Source organism: Mesoplodon mirus (assembly GCF_964341445.2).
Source record: "Mesoplodon mirus genome assembly, chromosome: 9".
NCBI lineage: Eukaryota > Metazoa > Chordata > Mammalia > Artiodactyla > Ziphiidae > Mesoplodon > Mesoplodon mirus.
Window position 1 is genome coordinate 95,040,662 of NC_138985.1, and position 25,743 is coordinate 95,066,404.

Genomic DNA, 25,743 nt, shown 5'->3' on the forward strand with positions numbered 1-25,743 from the left:
CTCAGGAAGGACCTGAGATCCCCCAGAGAGCAAGGCAAGACATACCGCCCATGTATGCATGGGAGTGTCTGCGTGCATGAACGTCTTCGCACGAGTGCATGAACGTCTTCGCATGAGTGCTGAAGCCAGAAGAGGTCTGTGCACATCCGTAGGATCTATGCATTCAGATGTGCGTGTGCATGTGAGCACACACGGGCACACACGTGTACTGCCGTGTAGGGGCTCCGCAGTGACCGGCTGTGTGAATGTGGGCAGAGGATCCGAATCTCAGACTCCCCACGTGTAAAGTGGGAATTACACTCAGCGCGTACCTCACGGGATTGTTGGGAGGGTTCAAGATAACCATCCGATGCTCTGGGCACAGTGCCTGCTGCAGAGAATGAGCACCCAAATATTACCGTGTATTTGAATCTATGTGTGTACACTTGGGGATGCTGTGCAAAAATATACCTGTGTTCCCTGTGTTTATGTTTACGTGGAATAATAATAGCAGCACTTATTGAGTGTTTCTGCGCCAGACACTTGGTACATATGGAGATGGATGCATATGAGAACACTTGTGTGTTCAGATGTGCGTGTGTGTGCACGCATTTTCTTTTTGAAGGAAAAATAAAAAAGGCTTTAAGGATCAAATATGCTGGGCATTGCTTCCTCTTTCTCCTCCCCATTCCTGAGGTCTCAATTCTAAAATATTACAGAAATCATTAACCCCGGTGTTGCCCACCAGCCCCTTGACCTTCCCCCTCTAGGGAGGTCACGCTCCCTCCTGGAGATGCCCTCTCTCCCCCTTGACCTGCATCCTGCAGGGGGAGGGGCGGACTGCTGGGGGCCCTGGACCACTGGCTCGCATCCCCCACCACGCCCCACCTCTGCTCCACTGAGCATTTATGTAGCCCTCTATGATCAGTGGGCAGTTGGTCCGCACAAAGCCCAGAGCTGGGGGAAGAGTGTTTCAGGCTCCTATGGGCCAGGAGGTTAAGGGTCTCCGTCAAGGTCTGGCTCATCGTGGCCCAGCTCTTGGGACGATGCTGCTTATCACCTGGGGAAAGAGTGAACCCCCGTTTCCCTACCTTCTAGAGCAAAGAGAAGACCTCTGTATAATTTGGACGTTCTTCCCTCCAACCATTCCCTTGTCTGAGATATTTTGCTGGAAAGTTCTATCATTCTCTCACCAACGTAAGACACCAGTGTATGCTGTGTCCATCTCCAGGACCCCAGAGGCTCAGCAGACCCATTCCCAGCTGTGTTCCAGTAAAGCAGGAAGGGGGAAAGTTTACCCCCTATCGGCCTCCCTGTCCTTGTTTTGCACACAGTAAACTGGGGCACCACGAGAAACTATGGGGCCACCGTGGGTCAGTGGAAGATGGGCCTAGAGCCCTAAGGCCTCATGGTTGGCACTGTCGCTGGCCAGCTGTCCCCTGCGGCCCACTGACTCCCGTGATTGCCAGTGGCTGAGGGGCGGGACTGGGCACTATCATTAGCAGCACTTGACATCTCCTGGAGCCTCTGTCTAAAGGAAGCCACGAACACCCACAGTTGCTTCTAACTAACCCTCCTCCAACTGCTGCCTGTGAGCTGCCCTGTTCTCTGCCAACAGGCCCCTGAGGGCTACAGTGATTGGCCCAGGGCCTGTCCCCAAATAGTGGGCTGGAAGTGACCTGCCTGTCCACCCAGCCCTGTGTCACCCCATGCAGAATGCTCCTGTGTCTCTCTTTTCCTTCTCTGCTCTCCTCTGAGACCTCCTCTGCCACCAAAAATCAAGGGTGGTGGGGCGGGGTTGATTTCTCTGTTGGATCCTTCTCTCCTCCTCCCCCCATTCCAGAGAGGTCATTTAGAAAATGAAACAACAGTAACTCTTATTCCACGATCCTCTCTGAGGCAGATCAGACCCTGCTATAAAGTACTCAGTTGCTGGTTTTGGCCTAACCTTTGATTAGGGGGTGTGTTATGAAACTGGGTTTAAAGTTCTGAATTTGCTGCTTACTTGCTGCGTGACCTGGGGCTGGTCACTTGCCCTCTCTGGGCTTTAGAGACTCACCCGCCCCCAGCCCAGTCACAGGATCAAGTAAATATTCTCTCAGGTCTACTCCTGCCCTGACGGTACATTGGTTGTTTTCCATAACTATGGTAAGGGAGGCTTGCCCCTGATTATGACCCCAAAATTTTTTTAAGGAAGTCACTTGACAGCAAGCAGCACCCTGGCCCAAACAGCATTTCAACTGGGATCCCACTGACTCCCTGAAAAGAGAGGCTCTTGGGAGGTCAGAGCTGAGCCCTCCTGAACTGTGTGATTCCAGCAGGTCCTGGTAGGCAGAGGGGACCCTCCTGGAACCTACTCTTTGTGGGGTACACCTCCTGTTGCCTCAGTTTCTAAGACTTGAAAATGGTAGAGAAACAAACATTCCCATCACCTTTCTTACTAGGGTGTTGAAGTGAAAAATGCAGGCAGAGTAGACTGAGCTGGCCAAGTTGCTTTGGAAGCAGGGCCCTGGAGGCACTGAGAATTGTCCCTGGGGGTGGGAACGAGAGAGAACGAGGGAGAGCAGAGCCGGGGCTGGAAAGGCCACAGGGCCAGTTGGGGAGCTGGCAGGCAGTGGGTGCACTGTTAGGGCACACTGTGTGGTGACCAGGGGTCAGGAGAAGGCTGTGGGCAGCAGGGGGCTGCTGACCCATTGTTGGTCCAGCATGGACCCAACCTGGACTTCTAAATACTGGGCAGGGTTTGTGTGGATCTACACAGCACAGCCCCGGGGGGCTCCTTCTTATTCCAAGGCTCCTTTTGCAGGTGCTGGTCTGTCTCAGAAGCCTCATGTGCTGGGAAACAGCCTCTGTGTGGCTGTACGGGCCGAGGTGCGCCTTTGTGGGCTCAGATGAGGCCCCTAGGTCAGCCCTGGTAGGAAGTCAGGACCCAGGGTTTCCAGAGCTGCTCTCAGGAAGGAGGATGGGCACGCCCTGTAAATACATCTGTCCACAAAGAGCGCTCAACAGCCCCAAGGCGGGCCCCAAAGCCCCTTGCACCGCAGCCCCTGTTGGGTCACCACGACAGGGCCACACCTGCAGGCAGACACTTGGTGGACTTGGCTGGGCTGGCAGGGTTAGAAGAAGCAGTTGTTGGGGGGAGCTGAGCGGTTCTGTGGGTGTTTGGGGCAGTCCTGCCGAGCGGAGCTGATCTGACCCTAGGAGAGAGCGCCCCGGCAGGTGGGGACACGGGGCGGGTACTCACAGAGGTGTTCTGGCACTGCACGCTGGAGCTGTTGAAGCGCAGGGCGGGCACCCTCTGCTCGCTGCCCTGGATGCTGAGGATGCACTCGTACCCGCGCTGCCCCGACTGCGGCTGGGGGAGGTTCTTGGCTTTGAGAGTGATGGGCTTGATCACCTCCACGGGCACCAGGATCTTGTCCAGTCGCAGCAGCTGCGGGCAGTCCTGGGGACAGACAGTGAGGCTCAGGTCGGGCAGCGGGAAGCCGAAGGTGCGGGAGCCCCTGGTATCACCCAGATGTTCTCAGACTCCACCCTCCCCAGGACCCCCCACGCACGGCCCTCGGCGCTGCTGCCCACCCCCGACCACCATGGAGGAGGCAGTGAGACTGAGCAACCTGGGTCCTGGCATCACCACCTTGAGGCCCCTCCTCACAGAGCTCGTCCCCTGCCCTCTTCAGCTTCTTTTTCAATGCACTCCAGACCCTCTGATCCAGACTCCCGGTGGTCCCCTCAGCTCCCTCCTCCCCTAGCAGATTGACCCTGCTGGCTGGCTGTCCTGTCCCACTTTGGGCTGAAGACCGCTTTGCCTCAGTTCCAGGCTGCCAAGAGCTGGGACAGAGGTGCCCCAGCGAGCAGCTACACAGTGACACAAAGCCCTGGGCCGAGGCTCTGGAATGTGAGTCTGGAAGGGGTGGGAGGACCTTCCATAAGGCATTTGGGAATGTTCTGAAATGAGCCCCAGAGACCTTTGACATCCAGAAGCTTCTGACTGAGCTCCAGGGATGGCCGGCCCCCAAGAACATGCCCCTCAGAGCAGATACACTCCGAGTCCCCTCCAGCTGCTCCTCCCAGAGCCAAGGGGGGCCCCTGAATATATTCAGGCCTGGAGGAAATGAACCACTGGGCGCTTTTTCGCTGGGGCAATCAGCTCCGTCCAGGGAGGGCTGGGGGGAGAATGGGGTCAAATAAGGAGCATGGTGCTCGGCCCTGCTGGGAGGTGGGAGCTGGTGTGTGGCTGGATTCACAGGAGCTGCGTGGAAGACAGCCTTGGCCTGGGCAGGAGTGAGGCCCCGGGACAGGCAGGTCCCACCAGCCCCAGATTCCTCCCCCTGTGGCACTGTTTGGGGCATGCCCACCAGACAGACGGCTTGTGGGCAGGTCGACGGACAAAAGCATGGCTCACGCATCCTTCATGAGGACGCTGCCCCATGGGCTCACTGCTGACTCTCAGGGGCCCCCCTGACCTCAGCCCTCTTCCCCAGCAAAGCGAGGTAGAAAGGCGTCCAGGGGAAGGGCAGATGGGAGGGGCCCCAGGCAATCAGGCACCCGGCGGCTGTCTCCCCCCCCCCCCCGCCCCCGGTGTCTGAAAACAAACATGAGCTCCTCGGTCACTGAAAGCTGGAGGGAGAAGAGCTCTAGGGCCGGTGAGCTTCTGACGAGCTGTGGAACCCTGAGCTCATCATGCATCAATCCCCACTCTAAGACTCAGCTGCCTCATCTGTCAATTGGGTGGCATCCAAGGACCCATTCAGCTCTAACCAGTCCTGAGCCTATGATTTGGGTGGTCTCACCTCTGTTCTTCCCGATTACCCTGTAGCCTTGCTTTAGGGAAGCACCCCAGGCCCATTAAATGAATGCCCTCCTCTCCTCCAGGCTATCCATGCCTTTATCCTGAAGAACGGCTAGACGGGGAGCAGCAGACCCAGCAATTCCACTTCTTAGTTTGCATCCAAAAGAACTGAAAGCAGGGTCTCGGAGAGATACTTGATGCCCATGCTCAGGGCAGCAGTACTCACAACAGCCAAAAGGTGGAAGCAACGGAGGTGCCATCACAGATGAATGGATAAGCAAAATGTGATATATACATGCAATGAAATATGATTCAGCCTTAAAAAGGAAGAGAATTTAAACACACGCTAAATCACGGGTGAATCTTGAAAACATTATGCTGAGTGAAATAAGCCAGTCACTATAGGACAAACACCGCACGATTCCACTCATATGAGGTACCCAGGGTAGTCACATTCATAGAGACAGAAGGTAGTAGAGTGGCTTCTGGAGCACGAGAGAAGGGGGAAGTAGTGTTTAATGGGTGCAGAGTTTCAGTTGGGAAAGATGAATAGAGTTTTGGAGATGGATGGTGGTTATGGCTGTACAACAACGTGAATGTATACACTTATCGCCACTAAACTGCACACGTAAAACTGGCTAAGATAGTAAATTTTATGATATGTGTATTTTGACGCAGTTTAAAATAAATAAAACAAAGAAGAGCAGCAGGGAGGCAGGCCAGCGGCGGGGGAAGCGATAGAGGACAAGGCCTGAACCCTGCCTGTGGCCTTGAGGCTCTAGATCGTGTGGGTCTCCAGGGACCTTGAGGTCCCACGTGGAGCGAGACTCTTATAGTTCCATCCTGTGCCCTTGCCTCTGCTGCCATCTCATGCCCCTGCTCCGGCAAGATGAGAACTCGGGACACGTGGAAGACAAGAGCGATTCTGTGAAAAGGACGTAGCTCGGGCTGGAGCGGGAGATGTGTGAGGTTGGGGACTCAGGAGAGAAGACGGATGACAAGTGGGGAGCCATGAGCCAGAGGGGCCGGGCCAGTCCTGACCCCGCGCTTCCCTCCCCCCGAGGACCTGGCAGCTGTCCCTCTCCTAAAGCACGCACAGCCTGACCTTGCCTCCTGCTACGAGCTGCGTCTAGGGTTGCATTGCAAGTAACAGCAGAGGAGCTGGGATCTCTCATCCCCAAGTCCCACAGGAATACACGGCAGCTCAACAATGGTACACTGGGGGTGTCTGAGTCTGAGAGTCCTCTGAACCAACCCAAGCATCCCTTCTACTTTGCAAAGGAGAAACCAAGCCAGGGAGAGGAAAGATATTGGTTCAGTGTCAACAGATGTGCTGGCAGCTGAAGAACTCCCAGGCCAACCCGCCATCTTTCCTCCTCTTAATGAAAGAGGCAAGTTCCTACTGGCAGTAGGACCACCTTAGGATGGGGTGGTGGGCCAGGACTTCCCAGAGAGGAGCTGGGGGCCAGGGGGCTCCGAAACTCTCCTGTGGTGAGCTGGAACCTCGCCTGGGGGCTGGACCGATTCTGGTCCAGGATGGAAGCTAAGCCCCTCTCTCTTTCCCTGTAAGATTCTCACTAAAACTTGTTATGAGTTCTCTAGTGAGTCCTGATTGCCAGTGGCCCCATAATGGCCTCGTGTGCATATAAAAAGGTTGGCCACTCTGAGACTAAGTTCATTAATAATAGTCGGAGCGGCCCAGGGCTGGGCTGGGCCCATTTTCCTCTGGTGGCGCTGCAGACTGACCCCAGTGTCCCTCCTAACTGAAATGTAAAATGGCAATTTTTCCCCAGACAACAAGGCATAAAGGGACCATTGCCACCGTGCTGTCCCCTCCTCTCACCCCATCTCTCCAGACCCTGCCCAGCCTCATGCTGAGATCCCAGGTACAAAACCACTTCTGAGTCTGATGCTCGCAGGAAATTTCAGAGTGACTTCCATGTTTCTCCATGACTCTGAGACTCTGTTTCCCAGCACTTCGGCCGTGGTCCTCACCTTTGCGCTTTCTTAACTAGAAAGAACCTGGTTTGGGAATCCCATACGTATAAGTGCAAGTCCATTTTCCTCCTGCTAATTTGAGTCTTGAAAGGACTCTAAACATTGCTCGGCTTCACTACGAACAGGGATTAAAAACTCACCCTCTACAGGGTCATTTGGGGGGAAGTCCATGAACTACCATGTATAACGCGTCTGGCACAGAGGGAGCAAGTGCTCAGAAAATGTTTGTTCTTTCCTGGTCCTTCCCCCTTGGCTCAGGCTGCACCTGGTCCCTCAGCTACTCCCATTTCCTACCTCTTTTCCCAAGGATCCGTCTCCCCTGCCCCCGCCTCTGTGTGCTTTTCCATAAACACCCATCAATTCTCATGGTCCAGCCTATCCACCCCTTCGAAGCTTCAGAGCCCAACAATTTCAACAGCTCTGAGTGCCCCCAACACAACAGGAATGGCTAGGGAGGTCCCAGTTCTGTTCACTGCTCATCTAATGGCAGTCTCCTCTTCTGGAAGGTTCCATGCGCTCTGAGACAGGACCTTCGCCAGCCAGCCACATGGCCTTGGGCACGTCCCCAAACCCTCTGAGTCTCCTCATCCATAAAATGAAGAGGCTGGTTTGGATTCCACGAATTTTATTGGTCCCAATTCTAATATTAACCCAGTAGATGACCTGGGACACATCCTCATATAACCTTTCTGAGGCTCAGTTTTCCCATCTTTAAATGGGGGTAAACAATGCCTGCTAAACTAGCTCAAAGCGTGGTATTCAAAATATCGACCACCGCATGCTGGAGGAGGTGGGGGTCTTTGCAGGGTAGGTTGGTCTCCTGAAAGTGCCATACACCTACCAGGAGGGAAGTATTTTAATAACTGGTATATTGTGACTCGGCATAGTCATACGGGTGGGTATGGCTCTCAAAGGTAATGCGTGATACTGTTATTCTAGCTAACACAATTAACACAGTGCAAGGGGTACAAGGTTTCAACGCAGTGCACGTCCCATTACCTCCAACACCTTACACAGATTTTGCCACGTGCCATCTTGTTTCATAGCACAACACATATAATCACCACCATGTCCATGAGAAAGAAATTAAGCACACCAGTTATCTCAGTTCCCACAGGGACCATGAGCAAAACACTCTCACCATCATCTTACTGACTTTTGTCCCCAGATGATGATCTAGCCCCCTTACAGAATTCCTTAAAAACATACTGCCCTGGGCTTCCCTGGTGGCGCAGTGGTTGAGAATCTGCCTGCTAATGCAGGGGACACGGGTTCGAGCCCTGGTCTGGGAGGATCCCACATGCTGCGGAGCAACTAGGCCCGTGAGCCACAACTACTGAGCCTGCGCGTCTGGAGCCTGTGCTCCACAACAGGAGAGGCCGCGATAGTGAGAGGCCCGCACACCGCGATGAAGAGTGGCCCCCGCTTGCCACAACTAGAGAAAGCCCTCGCACAGAAACGAAGACCCAACACAGCAAAAATAAAAATAAATTAATTAATAAACTCCTACCCCCAACATAAAAAAACAAACATACTGCCCTTCTCTCTTCAAGGAAGATATTTCTCTGAACAATCATTTGAAAGGGCCAGCTCTTGGAGGGTAGAAAACACCTGCATTTAGCAAGGTTATTTGGAGACAAATGCATACAATAAGAACCAGATTCGCTTGGAGTCTGTTTGGCCCGTGGCTATGTTCTGCAGTCCTGAGAATGGGCTGAGGTTGGCGAGAAGGGTGGCTTGAGGTGCAAGGAGATCTTTAAATGTCTTGACTTTCAGAAAGTGGCTCCAGCGGGCTCCAGGTCCATCATCTAGCCCTGTGCCTGTTTTGGTTTCCACTGAAATGCACACACAGGTAAAGACAGCACCGTTAATTGCAGGGGGAGTATCAACATATGAGAGCAAGAGAGATGCCTTTCCATCTCCCACGTCCAGCATGTCGGTGGCTGCTTTATACAGAGGTTTCATTGCATATTTAAATAATTGAACACGACATAAAGAATGCTGCCCAGCTGGGAGAGGAAAAGCTGCCTTCAGGGCTGGTGCTTCCTCGGGAGGGGGTGGTGGGCTGTGGATTTACAGTCCCTAGTGTGTTTACAAGATGAGGGCTCTAATTCTTTCAGTTGTTACCGCAAGGCTGGGGGGAGCTGGGTAGGGGCAGCACAGAGGGGGCAGCTAAGGGCTAAGTAAATTGCAGGTCACCCCTCCCCCCGCGTCACCTCAGCCCCCATCAATTCCAAAGACAAGTCAGCACTAGCCACAACCAACCCCCAAAATTTACACTCACCTTCTCTCAGACCCATGGTGCCCAGTACAAAAATGCAATGCACCGTATATTTTCTTTGCTGTCCCCCAAGTTTATGCCATTAACGTGATCTACGATGGGCTGGTTTATGGAGAGAGCAAAGTAATAACACAAAAAGGAAATACCCATAATCCTAAGTGGGGGAAGGGCAGATGAGATTGATGGAAAGTGCAGTTGAGTGGAGAGGTGGCAACCCAGGACTGGAATACCTGCAGTGGGAGTGGCGCACAGGGGTTTGGCTTTGTTTCCTCAAAGGAGGGTGAAGGGCACGGCAAGGGTGCTTCCGTTCCCTCTGGTTGGATCCCAGAGGACCGTAAGAAGGGGAGCTGAATCGCTGACAAGGTGGGCTGGCCTGAGCTCCTCCAAGTCCAGTTGGGGATAAATGCCCTTGGCCTGCCCTATCTCTGGGCATGGGGCTTATTTCAGCAGCTGTCCCTGGGCCCGGACTTTCCCTGCTTTGCCAGCGCTTGAGTCCCAGGGAGGACTGACCTTGGGATCAGCAGATTTCCCGATACCTGTCCTGGCAACAGATTCAACTCAGCGGTATCGGGGTGGTAGGGGATTTGGGGAGAATCTTTCAAGCACAGCTTTGGAAATCAAATGGAATTCATTTTGCCTCTTCTGATCTTACAATTGTTCTCTGGAGGAAACGCTCTGGTTGAACTTCAAGAAGAGAGGGGCTGCAGGAACTTCCTCTTTGAGCCTGTATTTAATGCGCCAGATGTGCCTCGGCTTCCTCGCAAAGCCTATCCAGCCTGGAGCCCAGAGAATGCAGCTTCAGCCGTAGCTCACTTTGCTTTTCAGTTCAGATGAGAAATAACAGCAAAATAGTCCGGCGAGGATAAATTCTTGTCAGTGGCTTTGCTTTTCCATGAAGTTCCCCTTTGTTCCCCAAGGATCACTGTTATTGAGTGTGTGGGCCTGATGGAGGGCTCAGGTCACCCAGCAGAGGAGCCTGGGGATGCCAAAGCCACTTGGAGACCAGCGGTCCCTCCCGCCTGGTGGAGGTGAGAGCGTGGCCCTGTTCATGGCGGCCCCGGTGAAAGTCCATTCCAGTGGGAAGCAAGGAGTCTCGGCTGATACTGGGAGAACAGGACTGAAAAGACTCTGTGGTCCCACTTCAGCTCTCCCTCGCCTTTCTCTCCCTCTTCTCTTTGGTACCCAGGATCTGGCAGCTGATCTAAAGACCCAGGGTTGTTATCACAATGTCATCATTAGTTGAAACAAAATCATTCCTTGTAACTGGAACAGAGTGACTATAAACAACATATGTTATTGGGCGTTCTATTTCTAATAATTGTAATTACTCGAGAATACTTGCCATTAATATACTAACAACAGTGATTGACCAGTTCTCTGTTCCAGACCAATAACTTCACCTGAATGCACTCTTTGTTCAGGGGAAAAAAAAGAGGTAATTCAACACGCCTGGTGATAGTCAACAAAGCCAGTGTTGAAACTGGAAGACGCCCGGATGAAAGCCTTCCTAGGGATACAGGATGCTGCTGGGGAGTTGAAGGGCCACCTGGCAGCCTCCCTCTTGGCTAACAAAAGGCCTCTGTCTGCATCCCCACACTCAAAGGTTGAAAGCAAATGAAAACCGAGGGACTTCCAGAGAATCGCTGGGCCTGGGTCTCCCCCTCATTCCCAGGGTGAGTCTGGCTCTGGAAGTCCAGGGGAGCTCCAGGCCTGAGGCTCTGTGAGCCCCCCTATCAGGCAGAACCGGGAGACCTAGGCCACACTTGGACACTCACCCAGTAAGACCACTTCTTGGGCGTGGATTTCTCTTTGGTGCTCTCCAGATTATTTCCACTGATACTTACAGAACTTTAGCAATCATGTGGACCAATGGTCCCATTTTACACGTCTCTAAATACAGATCTACAGATCTCTTACACACCTTTAAACCTCCCACAATGCCCCGCGTATGGGAAATGTTCAAGAAGTGGGTAATGTAGGATGAGAGGTGACCTGTAACAATGCTCCAGAGTATCATGCCATGAATAAGCTCTTCCCCTGGCGCATGGAGAGGGGACACTTGTGCCTGGGGCTTCTACAAAATCACCTTTCAGACGTGTAATTTTCTTTGTTACCCCTTATTCCTGTTACCAGCTCTTCCCAGAAACAAAAATATAGAAAACAAAGCAACGGCATTAAAAAAAGATCATTAGGGCTTCCCTGGTGGCGCAGTGGTTGAGAGTCCACCTGCCGATGCAGGGGACACGGGTTTGTGCCCCGGTCCGGGAAGATCCCACATGCCACGGAGCAGCTGGGCCTGTGAGCCATGGCCACTGAGCCTGCACGTCCGGAGACTGTGCTCCGCGACGGGAGAGGCCACAACAGTGAGAGGTCCGCATACAGCATAAAAAAAAAAAAAAAAAAAAAAAAAAAGATCATTATATTTCTGTTAGCAGCCGGGGCTTTTTTTTAAGCTCTGAGGACAATGACCTTTCTCCGCTGACCTGCAGTGGCTGGAATCAGCGAACAGTCCACAAATATTTACTTCTTTTCCTCTTATCTCCAGGAAAACACTGCTACAACAACCATCATGAGGTGGTCAACTCTGGCCTCCCCTCTGTGTTATATTCAAAATGGTCCATTACTGAGCTGGGTAGAATGCAGCCTCCAATTGTGGACCAGGAGCACAGGCTTAAAACTTCCTTCTCTTAGAATAAATAAGCATCCAAGAAAAAGAGAAGCCAAAGTTAATTCCATTCAGTGAAGTGATAAGGGACGCATGGCGATTCCAAGATACCTGGGAGCCTGTCACTGTGATGGCTTGCCAGGCTCACGGTAAAAGGGCTCGTGTAAAATGGAAAGAGTTGGGGGGGCCACAGCGGTGGGTTTGTTCTTCTTCACATCCCTCCATCTGTCACGTTCCTCCAGGCTTCTTCCTCTTCTGGGGACCCTGGCACCACACCCTCTGAGGTTCTATGAATCCCCAGTGACCTCTGCCACCACCAGGTACACATGGGCGCTGTGCCTGGCTTGCAGTCTGGGCACTTGAAGACATTATTCTTTTATGGAGATCCCTGAATTGCACTGGGAAACGTGGTGGGCTATTGTTTTATTCTTTTCTAGGTTTTTTTCCTTTCTGAGCAGCAGATGCCAGCTGCTTTTACATATTTAAAAGAAAGAAAGTTGGGACAAGAGGGGCAAACAAGACAGAAAAAGCAGACATTTGAAAACCTCCTTCAAGGTAATTAAATGATTAGGGGCCTTTGAAATCCACCAGAGAGCTCAGTTGTCTCTGTTTTCATTTTATTCTCAGGCCTCTCCACACATGAAATCCCTGCCAGATACACCAGCCTGGAAAGCTGGAGAGAGCCTGAAAACCTCTTTGTCTCCACTACCATCAAGTTACTTGTAGGTTTCTGAACAACATAAGAAGAGGTGCTTCCTGGGCTCTTAGCCCCTGGTTGGGTGGGTCAACCAGCCCTTCTTCTGCTTGTGACCCTGCACCCCAAGACAAAGGCCCCGGATTGAGGGGAATGGATAGCCTTCTTTTAAATTTCTTTTTAAAAAAATATTTTATTTATTTATTTGTTTGGCTGTGCCAGGTCTTAGTTAGGGCATGCGGGATCTTTTAGTTGCGCATGTGGGCTCTTCGTTGCAGCATGCATGCAGGATCTAGCTCCCCAACCAGGGACCGAACCCAGGCCCCAGGCACTGGGGGCACAAAGTCTCAACTGCTGGACCACCAGGGAAGTCCCAAGAATGTACAGCCTTTCATCAGGGTCTTCATGCCCAGGTGTGCCCCTTTGCTGTCAGACCCCTGTCTGTCCTATTAGCTTTAGCTCCACTTTGTCTTAGTTAAAAAAAAAAAAGCAGCAGAGAATTGACAAATAAAAATTAGATTCACATTCCTACTTAAAGCCAAGACATAACCCCTTTTCTCCCTTTCCCTATGAAGGGATAATCTAGGTCTGGGTCTCTTTTTCAGATTACGAATTCAGAGCAGCCGTTCCCAGCCATAGACAGACCCCATCGCAGAGGCAGAGGGCCTGTGTCTAGAGACTTCCATAGCCTCTTCTTGTTCTGGTCTGAAACCTACAAGTGACTTGATGGGAGCAGAGAGAAAGAGGTTCTCAGGCTCTCTCCAGCTTTCCAGGCTGGTGTATCTAGCAGGGATTTCCTGTGTGGAGAGGCCCAAGAATAAAAGGAAAGCAGAGACAACTGAGCTATCTGGTGGATTTCAAAGGCTCCTAATCATTTAATTACCTTGAAGGAGGTTTTCAAATTTCTGCTTTTTCTGTCTTTTTTGCCCCTCTTGTCTGCCCACCCACCCAATTGGGAGCATTCTCTCCCCTTGACAGCCTCACCATTCCTTGCCTTTCCCTCTACAAAGGATTGCTCCGCCCATTCTCTACCCCGAGAACTCCTGCTCAGCCACCAGAGCTTGGGAAAGTGGGATCCGGGGCTGGAAATCTGTCATCGCCAGACACACTTCAGTCATTTTTCCTGGGGGAGGAGAGCTCAACGCAGCAGATGCTGGTGGTGGGGTGTCCTTCGCTCCTGCCTTTCAGAGACAAGACAGCTTCCCTCCTGCCATCAAGGGTTTGGCCTAAGTTAGGGTTCCTAGGTGGGTGGGAGTCTGGGGGTGGGCCTCTCTGTTCTCACCACGCCCCATCCAGTCCCCCAAACAGCCCTTATGCTTTCTGCACCTGGACAGTTCCCTGTTCTCACAGCTATGGCTTTGCCACATGGTCATGGCACCTGTGTGGCTGTGTGAAGGGGGCTGCAAGGTACACCCAAGACTTGGGGGTAGGAGAGATGTTGGAGCCTGAGTCCAGCGTTGGCCGAGAGAGTGCCCTGTCTTTGCATTCAGTGGGGTCTAACCAACACGATACAGATACAGATATATAGATATAGATATAGATATATCACCTCTCTATCTTCCTATTCTCAGCAACAGCATTCTAAACCACTGTTCAGAACCACCGGCCCAATGGTTGGAGTCACACAAGCACCATAATGTTTGAACAACAGCAGACTTTTCCAAAATGTGTTTACACCCATTATCCTTGAGGTCTTTGCCCACAAACTTACAATCTCAGAGAGGAAACAACATACGCATAGAGTATTTCTATTATGGTGATGAAGAGTTTTCAAGGATAAGACTAAAGATCAGGAGGGAACAGAAACAGTGTCTTAGCCACGGAGCCTGACTCTGTGTCAAGTGATTTGCAGACTGGACTGTGCAGCAGAATCGCACACTGCTGACCACAGCCCCGAGGGGTCATCCAGCTGGTGGAGAGGATGGAGAGGGAGATTTTTCCATCTCTGACCAGGTCCCAGGTGATGAGGATGCTGATGCTGCTGATTTGGGGACCACACTTTGAAAACCACCCTCAGGTTAGTGACCACCCTCTCATTCTTATCTTTCTCTCCCTTTTACTCAACTTGACTTCTTTGATCTCAGCTCTGCTCTGTGGACAGTGCTCTGAGGGGCCGCTGAGCAGGCTGTACACAGTCCTGCTGTGTACTTACAATTATTTCTAGGACACACACACACACACACCTCTCTCTGGGATTGTTCTGGAACTCACTTGGTATGTAGAGGGTCCTGCTGGATGGAATGACCTGGAATGCACCTCTGTCTGGTAACTGAACCTCCAGGACTGACCCAGAGCTCAGAGCTTTGCTTGTTTACTGCTTTCGTGAAGCGGTCCCTTAAGAGTTGGGGTTGGGGAGCAAGGGGGTGGTCCTGCCTTTGTTTTCTCTTCTTAAGGGAAGACCTACCTGCATGTCCCACGCTCACAGCAAGCAGCCCTCATGGCTCTGGCTGCGGGACCTACCTCAGGCAGCCTCACCCGGCCTTCCTGGAAGGAGCAAGTCTTGGGGTCATGGGTGCAGACATGCCGGTATTTACACCAGTGGCAGCGGTATGGGCTCTCCACGCAGGACAGGCACCTGGGCACAGAGGAGGAAGAGGCACACGTCACAGAACCTGCATGAACCAAAAGCAGAAAGCCTAAGACTCTAGGGCCTAGCAAAACATGTTTTCATAGTAGGAGAAACCACCTTCAAACACTCAGGAAGAGTAGATCTTGTAAAAATCCACCCCTTTTCTCTCCAAGTCCTCAGGAAGCCAAGAGTCTCTGGCCTCCGCCCTCACTCAGGTAGCTGACAACCCCGATTCCCCAAGAGCCTCATCAACCACCCTCCATTTTTATAGGATGGCGCCCTCTTTTGCTGAATTGGGAAACAATGAAGTCTGCAGTAGAGGGGCTCATCCAGAGAACCCATAAGAGTTAGGACTAACAGTGAAATTGACTTTTAGTTCAAATTGACTCCAGGGTCTCTGCTGACAAGGACCCACATGGACACACCTTTGCAGAGGAAGGTCCTGAGGCTACCCCCTCAGTGTGATGGGCAGAGTCGGCAACCCTACCTCTACTCACCATTCCCAGGAAACACAGGCAACTTTATAAAAGCTACTTCCTGTTTAAAACCCAACAGGGTTCCAAAGGGTCGAACCCAAATGCCTTGCCATGCAGGCCAAGGCCTCTGTGGTGTCTAGATCCACTGTCCCCACATGTGTCTGGTGCTTCAGTCAAGAACAGGCCATGCTCTCCCCATGCTGTCCTTCTACCTGGAGTACCATTTCCTCTACCTCATCATTTCCTCCTCCTTCTTTGACCAACGGAGAGTTGGTCTCACTGGGGCCCTCATCCTATTCATCTTTTTGTTTCTGCCTCTGGAACAGTATTGTTGTATTATATTTTACTTATTCATTGTCCTGTTCATCCACTGGTCCACTCGGCCATAATTCTTGGGGGGTAGAGATTGAGTCTTTGCATCTTATTAATTTTTGATCCTCCTTGTCTTGCATATAGGATGCTTAAAATCATTTTATGGACTAAATGGCAACTTCAAACATGATTTCATCCACCTATTCTACTTTCTTAGAGGGGCAAAAGGGGAGTGAGGGATTAGGTCACCAAGTGGTGAAGACACGGCAAGCTCTGTGGGAAGAAGCAGGAAGAGAATTCCAATGTTGAAGCCGTTTGGCTGGGAGGACTGACTGCCTCTTACTGGGGTGCCAAAGAGAGCCAAGCTCTGGACTCACAGCTGTCATAACCTAGAGCCCCAAATATCTATGGTTATGTTAACTAGCTTGTCCTATATGGAGAAGAAAACAGGACATTATATTAAAGCAAGCAAAGCTTTTTGAGATCAGGTTCTATGGCTTTCAAACTGTGCTCTATGGAACCCTGGGGGTTCCGTGGAGCTCCTTTGGAGACTGTGTGAGACGTATGGGGTTCCTAGACAGAGGGGTTCCAGGTCCCCATGACCCTCAACCATCTCCTGCTTCCATCTATTTTGTATATTGGGCTTTCACACCTAATTTTGGTTGAAGAAAGGTTTCTATGGTGAAAAACAGGTTTGTACCTTCTCAATATTATCCAGGCCCATCATTTTGGAGAGGAAATAATAATATAGTAACAGTAAAATGTACAGTGCCTGAACAGTCGGCCAGACATGGCTCTAACCGCTCTCCTTGTAATAGCTCTTCTAGCCCTCGCAGCCATCCTGTGGGCTGAGCAGGGCTGATGAGCAGGGGCAGCAACCAGCGATGTCCCAGCTGATGGGACCGTGCCCTTGCCATGTCAGCTGTTAAATACTTGGGTGACGCCCCAGGAGGAGGACTACTATTTCCTCATTTACAGAGGATACTGGGGCACAGAAGGGTTACTTTTCCTAGCTGGTCTGACTCCAGAGCCCAAGCCTCCATTGTCCGTGGCTTCCCCTGGGAAAAAGTGGAGGCTTCAGTCAAACAGAGCCAGAGCTGGAGCCAGAGCCAGAGCTAGAACCCCACCCTAGGCCAAAGCCTGCCTCTGACCATTGCCAGGCTGAGTCCCGACCCAGCCTGCAGGGGACTGTGCAGAGCTGAGCGTTCGTTCAGGTGACTTATTGGACCACTGCCTGGACACACATGGGGCCTTCTCTCCCTCCCCAGACCCCTCTTCTCACCTGGGGTGCTGGCCGCTCTGTTCTTCAGGTAATAAGCACCCCCCTCCTCAACAGATGGTGGAAAGTGAATCACGTTAGCAGACTTACGCCAGAGAAGATGTAAGGGCTGGGGACTTGGAGGTCCCCAGCCCACAGGTTATCACTCTGCCCATTCTAGCCTCTTCCCATTAACCCTGTGGGTGCCAGAGGAGGGAGTCCCTCTCATTCTGGGGGTGAAGGAGGTCGCCTTACAGGGCCTCTAGATGGTAAGTCCTTGGGAAAGTGGTAGGGTCTTCTATCTTTGGATGAACTTTGACCCCAGAAACAGGGAGCTGAGTGAGGCTGGAGGAGCACTTACGAATTGTGGACGCTGCAGTTGTAGAAGACAAAGGTGGTGCTGGCAAAGGTCATGCCTGTCTCCTTCGACTTGAGCTGCAGCTGGACGACATGGTGGTCCCCTGTGGGCGGAGCCAGCCATGAGGTGGAGGTGGGGTGGGGGACGGCCACTGCCCCGTGTCGGGTCCCACTGAGAGTAATGCACCCTGGCAAAGGGGAGCCCATTCTCCAGGGGGTGTGCTCAGCTCTAACCAGATTCGGATTCAGTCGGGCCCGGTCCCAGGACAACCCCGAGAACAGCTGCAGAGGATGATTCTGGTCTATTTCCCCTTCCACACTGTATTCCCGGCACCCACCTCTCATTTGCTCACCAGGTCCTTTCCTGTACACACACACACACACACACACACACACACACACACACACACACACACACACACACACACACACACACACACACACACACACACACACACACACACACACACACACACACACACACACACACACACACGTATTCAAATGTGCATTCACATACATGATGTCCCTGCAGCCCTCACAGAATTACAAATACACACATTGATTAGCTTCCAGGAGAAACACGTAGACTCTTGGCAATGCTGCCACAAATTATGCCAGAGGTTTTACATGTGGGTGTGTGAGCACTCACGAGCCCATTCCCCATCTCTGTAAGGAAAGACCCTGTGCTGACACCCCCTCCTCTGGTGGGCTCCCTTCGGGCAGACATCCCTGGAATCCTCAGCTGGCACCAGGGAGGAGCTGGGGCCCACGGTTAATTCACAGCCCTGACCTCAGGCCCCTTGTTCTGTGCCTTCCCTGAGAAGTTCATTAATCAATCAGCTCGGAACAAATGTGACAAGCCCAAATGGGAGGGCCAACATGGAATCAGGATGCCCAGGCCGGCCTGTCCCTCTCAGCACTGGGCCTCTCCACCCTGCCCTTCTCGTGGCAGCCAGCCAGCAACAGGAAGCTCCGGGGAGGCGGGGCGGGAGTGGGGGGGGGCAATGGTTCAGGGTCAGAGACCCAGCAGTGCAGGCAGGAGGTAAGGAACCAGATGACCCCTGCACCCCACCCCTCCTCCCGTGCCCCTCCATGCCAGCCCTCTCATGCTCCAGCATGACCTCTGAACTTGACCGGCACACTCTGCCACTGTGCTGGCCTTTCCCTCTCCTGCCCTCTTGGCACCACTCCTCCCCCAGGGCGAGGTTGACTCCTGGATGCTCACCTGGTTTCAGTTCCAAAGGCAGCGGAGGGACACTCCATCCCCTTCTTCCTGTGACATCCCTACCAACGCACGCCGCGTCCTCTGACCCTCCCCTCCTGTGCGCTCCCTCGATCCCGCGTGTGTGTCCTGAGTTCTCATCATCCAGGCGGCAGGAGGAAGGACTCGCCACCCTGCTGTGCCTCTGGGGACCACTCACCGTTCTCCGTGATGATCCGGGGCACCTCCTTGGCTGCTGGGGAGTAGCACTGGATCTGATTGCCTACCACCAGCCCGTCCATCTCTGAGAGGTCCTCGAAGGTGCAGTTGACACCAGCTGACAGCTCTGGTACATTGTACGTCTCCAGGACCAGCTGTGAACAGCCAGGCAGGGGGAGAGAGAGGAGGAGAGAGAAATGGGGAAAAGAAGGTATGGAATAAAGGAAGAAAGAGGGAGAGCAAGAGAGATCAGAGAGAAAGAGAAGAAAGACATGCATGAGGCAATATTGACATACAGAAGAAGAGACCCCATGTATGACAGGAGAGGATGGAGAAGGTGGTGGGATGGTAGGAGACAGAGACAAAAGAAATAAGCGTCTGAAGGGATGTGGCCCCAGGAAACAGAACGCGTAGGGGATTTGTAGGTGGAGAGAGGCCCCGGGCAGGACTGAGGCCCCGGGGAACTGCTGGTCAGGCTCCCCTCCGTTATCCCCAACTTTGGAAGATGGCAACACCAACCACAAGGTGCCCAGCAAGAACGTGGGTGCCACCGCCCCCTTTTCTCCCTCTGCACATACATCTCCCCCATCTCAGAGACAAGGATAGTGCTCCCAACACTGTCCCTCTCTTGGTCACTCTTCCAGTCATTTCTGGTGTCAGTTTTCCCTGTCTTTCTACCCCTTGTGCATAAAGCCTCTTCCCCGATAGTCCTACAAATGTCCCCATCTTCCATCCCCGGGGACACATTCTTTAACACCCCTGCCCTGCTCTGGAGCCACCTTGCTGGCCAGCTAGGCCCAGCCCTCCTGAGGGGTGTTGGGCTGAGGCCCTTTTGGGCGGGGGGAGGGCTCTTCTGACATCCCTGGATCCCGGTCCCACGGCCTTACCAGGACATTGTACTGAGAGACGGAGATGTTGCTGGGATGGACGGTCAGTCGGACGCACTGCTTCATCTCAGAGGCAAACCTGCGGGGCTCTCTGGACCGCTCACAGCGCTCCTTCCGGGTGCACCTGGGAAGGACAGAGCGACTGATCAGGGACTCAGGAGGAGACCGCTGGTCCAGCGAGGGGCCGGCGCGGAGGTCAGGCATCGCCAGCGGCTCCTAGGACATGTCCGAACTGAGCATGCCCAGGACTAACCTTCTAGTTTCCTTCCTCCAGCCTGGTCCTCCCCCATCAAGCCCAAATTGGAAGAAGAAGGTAATTCCAATCACTGGTTGTCACATGCGAAACCCTGAGAGTCAACCCTGAGAGTCACCCCAGAGTGCCCTCAGGGCCTCCTCATTCACAGAAAGAGCTGGAAGTCCTGTCTATTCCCCCTCCCCACTCAGCCTCAGCCCCCCACCCCCACCCTTCACAAACCGAGACTGTTCTCTCCATGTATATCCTCTTTCCGATTTCCTCGGCTTTGCGCACACAGCTCCTCTGTCTACACTGCCCTCTCGCCACATGTTTCCCCATTCCAACTTCTACCTATCTCTCTAGACATGTTCAACTATAATGCATCTGCCGTGGGTCCCTCTTCCCACCAACCCACTCCCACCCCGGGCAAAGTTAAGAGCACTTTGGTGTTTCCCACCGTCTAGAACTTCTTAGACTATATGACAATTATAAGGCTAAGCACAGCCCTCTCCTACCAAGTGTGAACTTCTCAAAAGAAGAAACTATGCCTGACTTGCTTTGGAATCCCCTGCATATCTCCTGCCCAGCAGACGAAGGTAAACGTAGGTGGGCAGGAGGGAGGGGAGGAGGGATCAAAGTTGCCGAGTGTAGAAGTTCAGAGCTCGCTCTGGAGCCAGGCTGCATTGGATCTGAATCCCAGCTCCATGGCCCAGCATCACTGCTATAGAAGGTTCGCTATTATTGCCTAGTGTCCGTGTCCTATTATTGTTCAAAGTGTGCCTTGTCACCAGTGGATCACATCCAGGTGACCTGGGATCTTCTGGTCGTAACTGATGGGGGCTTGTGAAAGACGCACGTAAAAGTCAGGGTGGTCACCCAAATGCATTCATCACACATAGGGGAAGGCACTTAAGCTCTCAGCCAGGGCCAGGGCTTGCCCTGCCTTCCAGTGGGAGTTGACTGCTCGGAGGTATTTGACTTTCAGGGAACAGTATTTAATCCAAGCTGGAGAAGCCTGGTGAACATGGAGCTGCACTGAGTGGCCATGATTTGGAACCTCTGGGCTACTGATTCTGCTGTGGGGTGGCGGTGAGGGAAAGCAGGGTCCTCAGAGGGACATGTTGAGGTAAGATGGGATTGCAGGGAAATCCCTCCTGAGTGCTGATCTCTTTTGGTTAAAGAGGAGAGACTCTGCCGAGAAGGGAGGATGTCAGGGGCTGTTGCAGGAGAGGAGGGAGCTCCAGGCAAGGAGCTGAGTAGGGAAGGGAACAGCCAGGGATATGGAAGGGAACATCTGTCTCAAGAAGCAGACGGGTGAGGGGTAGGGTAAAAGGTGAGGGGAGACAGGCACCTGGATACCCTGAGCTGCTCTCGGGGTGACTCTCAGGCACTGAGGAAACCTGCAGAGGCCTCTCCTCCCAGCCACGGGGAAGGAAGTATGTCATCCACATCACCTGGAGTTACCAAGAGAGTCCAGGTAGAAAAGAGGCAACTCCTTCTCTCTTGCAGTGGGTACAAAGGAACTTGGTTGAGGGATCTCAAGACAAGGTCTATCTGCATGGTTTGCTGCTCCCAGAGTTCATGAGACTGCATCTTGGCCTCGGTGGGAAGGGCAGCCTAATAGTGGAGGGTCTGAGAGGAGAATTTAGCTGAGAAATCATGGAAGGCGTGGACTAAAGGAAGAAAGGGGAGATACGGACAGAAAGGATGACCTTGGAGTAAAGTGGATGTGTAATGCAGAAGTAAAACACAATTCTGAATAAAATAATCACGGCTACTAGTCATGGAGCTCTTCTTGGGCACCGTGATAAGGGGCTTACAGTTTATGTCACTGAAGTCTCCCAGCGATGATGGGAGGTAGGTAACCATTTTAAACCCCACCTTGTAGATCAGGAAACTACAGAGAGCAGTTAGTCACTTGTTCAAGGTCATCAGCTAATCAAAGGGAGCCTGTATGAACACAGATGAACTCTGGAGCCTCCCTTCTCACCCACTGTACTCTACCTCCCTGAAGCTTCTAGACTAAACACATTTTCCTTGCCATCCTGATGTCCCCTTCTGTGCTGAGGGCAATTTAAAAATGTCCTCTCAATCTTCGTCTCTATGCTAATCACTGTTTTTGCCTGCCACTGGAAACACTTTGAGTATTACTGAGACTTGTGAGTTCTCCAGGACCCGTGTAGGAATCTCATCCCAAGGGTGAAAGGTCAGATGGGAGTGTGACTGTCTCCAAGGCACCCCCCAGGCTGTTCTAGCAGACCCATGCCAACAAGGGCATCTGCCTAAAAGTCTGGGAAGTTAATTTACCAGGCTAGCTCCTCTGCGAGGACTTCATTACCTCCAGCCATTAAGCTAATGTTATGGACTTTTCCAGGGTGTCTGCACTGACATCACCATTAATAGTGTTATTACTCCCATTAACAGCAGACCCAGAGAGCTGGTACAGACTTCAATTATTCACTGACTCCCCAACTTTGAAGTTCCTATTTCCAAGAGCAATCAGTAGATCTGAAAAATGTCTTTGATTAAATTATGCCCAAACATCACCTGAAGTTACCAAAGAGAGTCCAGATAGAAAAGAGGCAACTCCTTCTCTCTTGCAGGAGGTACAAAGGAACTTGGTTGAGGGATCTCAAGACAAGGTCTATCTGCATGGTTTGCTGCTCCCAGAGTTCATGAGGCTGCATCTTTCCATGGCTCCCGAGAGCCCACAACTAAACAGGTATCATCTCCTGCAGATGTAGGTCTTACCAGGGAAGCCACCCGTGGCTTACAATTTTAAACATCCCATCTAACTGTGTAATCTTGGGCAAATTACTTAACCTCTTGCTGCCTCAGTTTTCTCATCTATAAAATGGGGACAAAATAGTACCTACCTAAAAGGGTTATTATCATGAGGGTTAAAAGATGATGCAAGTAAAGCATTTAGAACAGAGCATAGCTCATACATAATAAGCCCTCAATAAAACCTAGTATTACCCCATCCCTCTGCTTTCCCATCCAACCCCTCCAAACTGCAGCTGATGCATAAGCACAGATCTCCTCCCAGACTGGACCACGGGGCAAATCAAAGATGAAAAGACGGCAATGGCTGCAGCACTTTTCCTCTTAATGACGGAGGGGGAGCCCCAGATGGCAGGAGGGAGCAAAGAGGAAAAGAGTAGTCTGGGCTGTAGCTCTGCTTTCTTCCTAGCTGTCAAAGGGTATTGAGAACTCAGCTCTCTTCGTGGAAAGTCAAGTTTAAGGTCAGTGTCAGGGATGTTTTGACATTTCTACTATCCCTCAGGGCCCATGAGGGGGGAAGCTGCAAATGTTCAAAAGCACAGACAATTGACCTTCGAAGTGATAGGAAAATATAGGGGAAGAATGGATTCCTTCTGAGTTCTTAAAGGGTCTGTCAGGGTAATGGCCTCCTGCTCTTCTGGGACTGTGATTTTCCATTAGGCCAGGCAAGAGCTAGGGAACGTGCAAAGGGTTAATTCATGACCCCTGGGTCGGGGGGCTTAGATGTTTCCTTCAAAGGAGCTCCAGGTACTTCCAAAAGCACGTCCTTGCAATCCACTGTGGGGACACCTTGGACATGGTGGAAGACCCTGCTTCATCATTTTCCAGGCAGGACTCAAACAGTGCATGCTATTTGGCTTTGAGTTTCCAGACAGTCATCCCTGCCAGCGTCACTGACACTCCCAGGAAACGCAGACCTGCAGGTGGCCAGCAGGAAGCAGGCTGCAGGAACACAGCCCGGGTCCCAGAACTGGAGTCTGGCCCCTCTAGGCTCTTCTCCCCTCCCGTTTTCCCTCCACTTTCTCTGCAGTTGGTCCTCCAGCTCCAGTTCAGAGGTGCTAAAAGCCCTTGGGGACAAAGGCCCTGGCCCCTGGAGGGGTTATTATTCAAGTCAGTGGTTCCAATGAGATTATCTTCTCTAAAGAAGCAGCTACCACCGCCTTCCCTAAGCCTGAACTTTCACTGCTGGAGAATTCCCAGCCGAGTGGAAAATTAGAACGGAGAGGAATGGAGAAAGGAAGGGGGTGAGAGAGAGGGAAAGAGGTGGTGATTAAGTTCTCTAGAAATTAATTCCTAAATACAGTGATGGAAATATTAACTCCCAGCGCTGCTGGCTGGGCAAGCAAATTTCCATTTGGAAGTGGGGCTCTCTGTGAGTCTGGCCTGGGCGAGCCTCCAAACCAGAGTGGAGGCGGGGGAAACCACCGCTGGTCCGTCTCCCCAGGCCCTCCAGGTAGTGTGGGTCTACCAGTCTCGGGTATCAGAACTGGCTCCTTGCTTCTCCCTGTAGGTGATCCCCCATCCTTAACACTTCACGTTGGTCATGGCCTGTGCTTGAAGTGCAATATTTGGGGAATCTGTGTTTAGAACATGAGGAGGTTGGAAACAAATGGGGTAGGGTCCCCCAAATGCCCTTTACAGAAAAGGTAAGAGGAACCTTATTCAAGCTGGAGATCACAGGGGCTCTTTGATCACTGTCTCCACATCTGGGAACACTGACGAGGGAAGAGACTGGGTTTCCTGACATCGTTACCCTTGCCCTCTTTAGGAATGCCCCCAGAAATGGGCAGGTGGCATGCGCAGCTTGGAGGAAGGCAGAGTGGATAGTAAAGGGAAGCCTTCTAGGCAGATGGTGTGTAAGGGGTTTCTTATATGAAGGGCACGGACCAGGTGAGGCCTTTCAGTACCGTGACTCTAGGATGTGGAACCACAGATACAGAGGGCCAACTAGGGGATGTGACATTCATGGATTTTGGTACCCGCTGTGGGTCCTGGAACCAATCCCCTGTGGATTGGTTCTGTATCTATTGAGCTGGGATGAGAAAAATTCAAATACACTAGGATCTCGTCTGGGACTCTTTCCTCTGGACCAGAGGCTGATAAATTTTTCGCAAAGAGTCAGGGAAGGCCACAGTGTAGACTGCAAAGAGTTTGCTGGGCAGAAGTGGATCTGAACAATTCCTCACGATTGTGTAGACATCCTGCAAAGAGCCCAAGGAGAGGTCATTGACTTAGCGGGTGAGTATTCAGTAGCCCTTGGATACAGGTTAAAAAATAAAAATAAACAAACGAGGCTATGGGATATGCTAAGAAGCAGCACAAAAGGACTGGCATTTTGGAATCAGTCTGGACTTGATTAAGGGGACATTTAGGGTGACTGTGGAACAAACTGCTCTCTCTGCCCTTTCCCAGGTGGCCGTTGGACAGCCACACCCATGGCTGCTGAAGACTGTCTGGGAAGGAAGGCTTCCCAGCAGTGGGTTTCTCCCCAGCCACCCCATCACAGCCCTCCAGTCCCGGGGAGGACAGCAACAGGACAGGGACCACGGAGGAGGTCCTGGGTCTGACCCATAGCCTCTGCTTACAGAGCCACTGAAGTCAGAGCTAGTCCCCCAGGGAGCTGCCTGCACATCCCTCCCTTAATCTTCAAGGCGTTGCTGTAAGATGGCTCTTCACTGCCATTTTACGGCAGGAAACTGAGCCCAGACTGGGTCTGTCCACAGACAGGTTCTGAGTTTTAACCCATCTCTTCTGTCTAGGTAGCAGCATTTTCCCTTTCCTTTCCTCTCCTCTCCTTTCCTTCTCTCCATCTTGGCAGAAACTATACAAAGTGAGTCCTGAACAGTGACCCATGCCAAGCCACCCAGGGAGGGCATCCTTCCAAGAGAAGAAATCTGCAAAGAGGAGGGGTCCCAGGGGGGAGGGAAGGACTTTATAAAAGCTGATCTTATCTTTCGCCTGTCAATGTCCTGAGTTACATGAGCCTCCCAGGAGCGACGCTGATGACCCTGCTGAAGAAAGGTACCGTCTGGG

At 52.1% G+C, this 25,743-nt stretch overlaps 1 protein-coding gene across 2 annotated transcripts in view; it reads right to left on the bottom strand.

Annotated features, from left to right (window-relative positions):
* The window catches only part of PLXNA4 (plexin A4), a 622,339-nt gene that overhangs the window by 74,572 nt on the left and 522,024 nt on the right, over positions 1-25,743 (bottom strand). For both annotated transcript variants that reach the window (XM_082632940.1, XM_082632941.1), the window contains 5 exons: positions 19,692-19,815; positions 18,806-18,959; positions 17,386-17,485; positions 14,870-14,984; positions 3,224-3,424 (listed from right to left, as the gene is read on the bottom strand). In XM_082632940.1, coding sequence (XP_082489066.1) covers positions 3,224-3,424; positions 14,870-14,984; positions 17,386-17,485; positions 18,806-18,959; positions 19,692-19,815 — 694 coding nt within the window. The remainder of the gene's footprint in view (positions 1-3,223; positions 3,425-14,869; positions 14,985-17,385; positions 17,486-18,805; positions 18,960-19,691; positions 19,816-25,743) is intronic.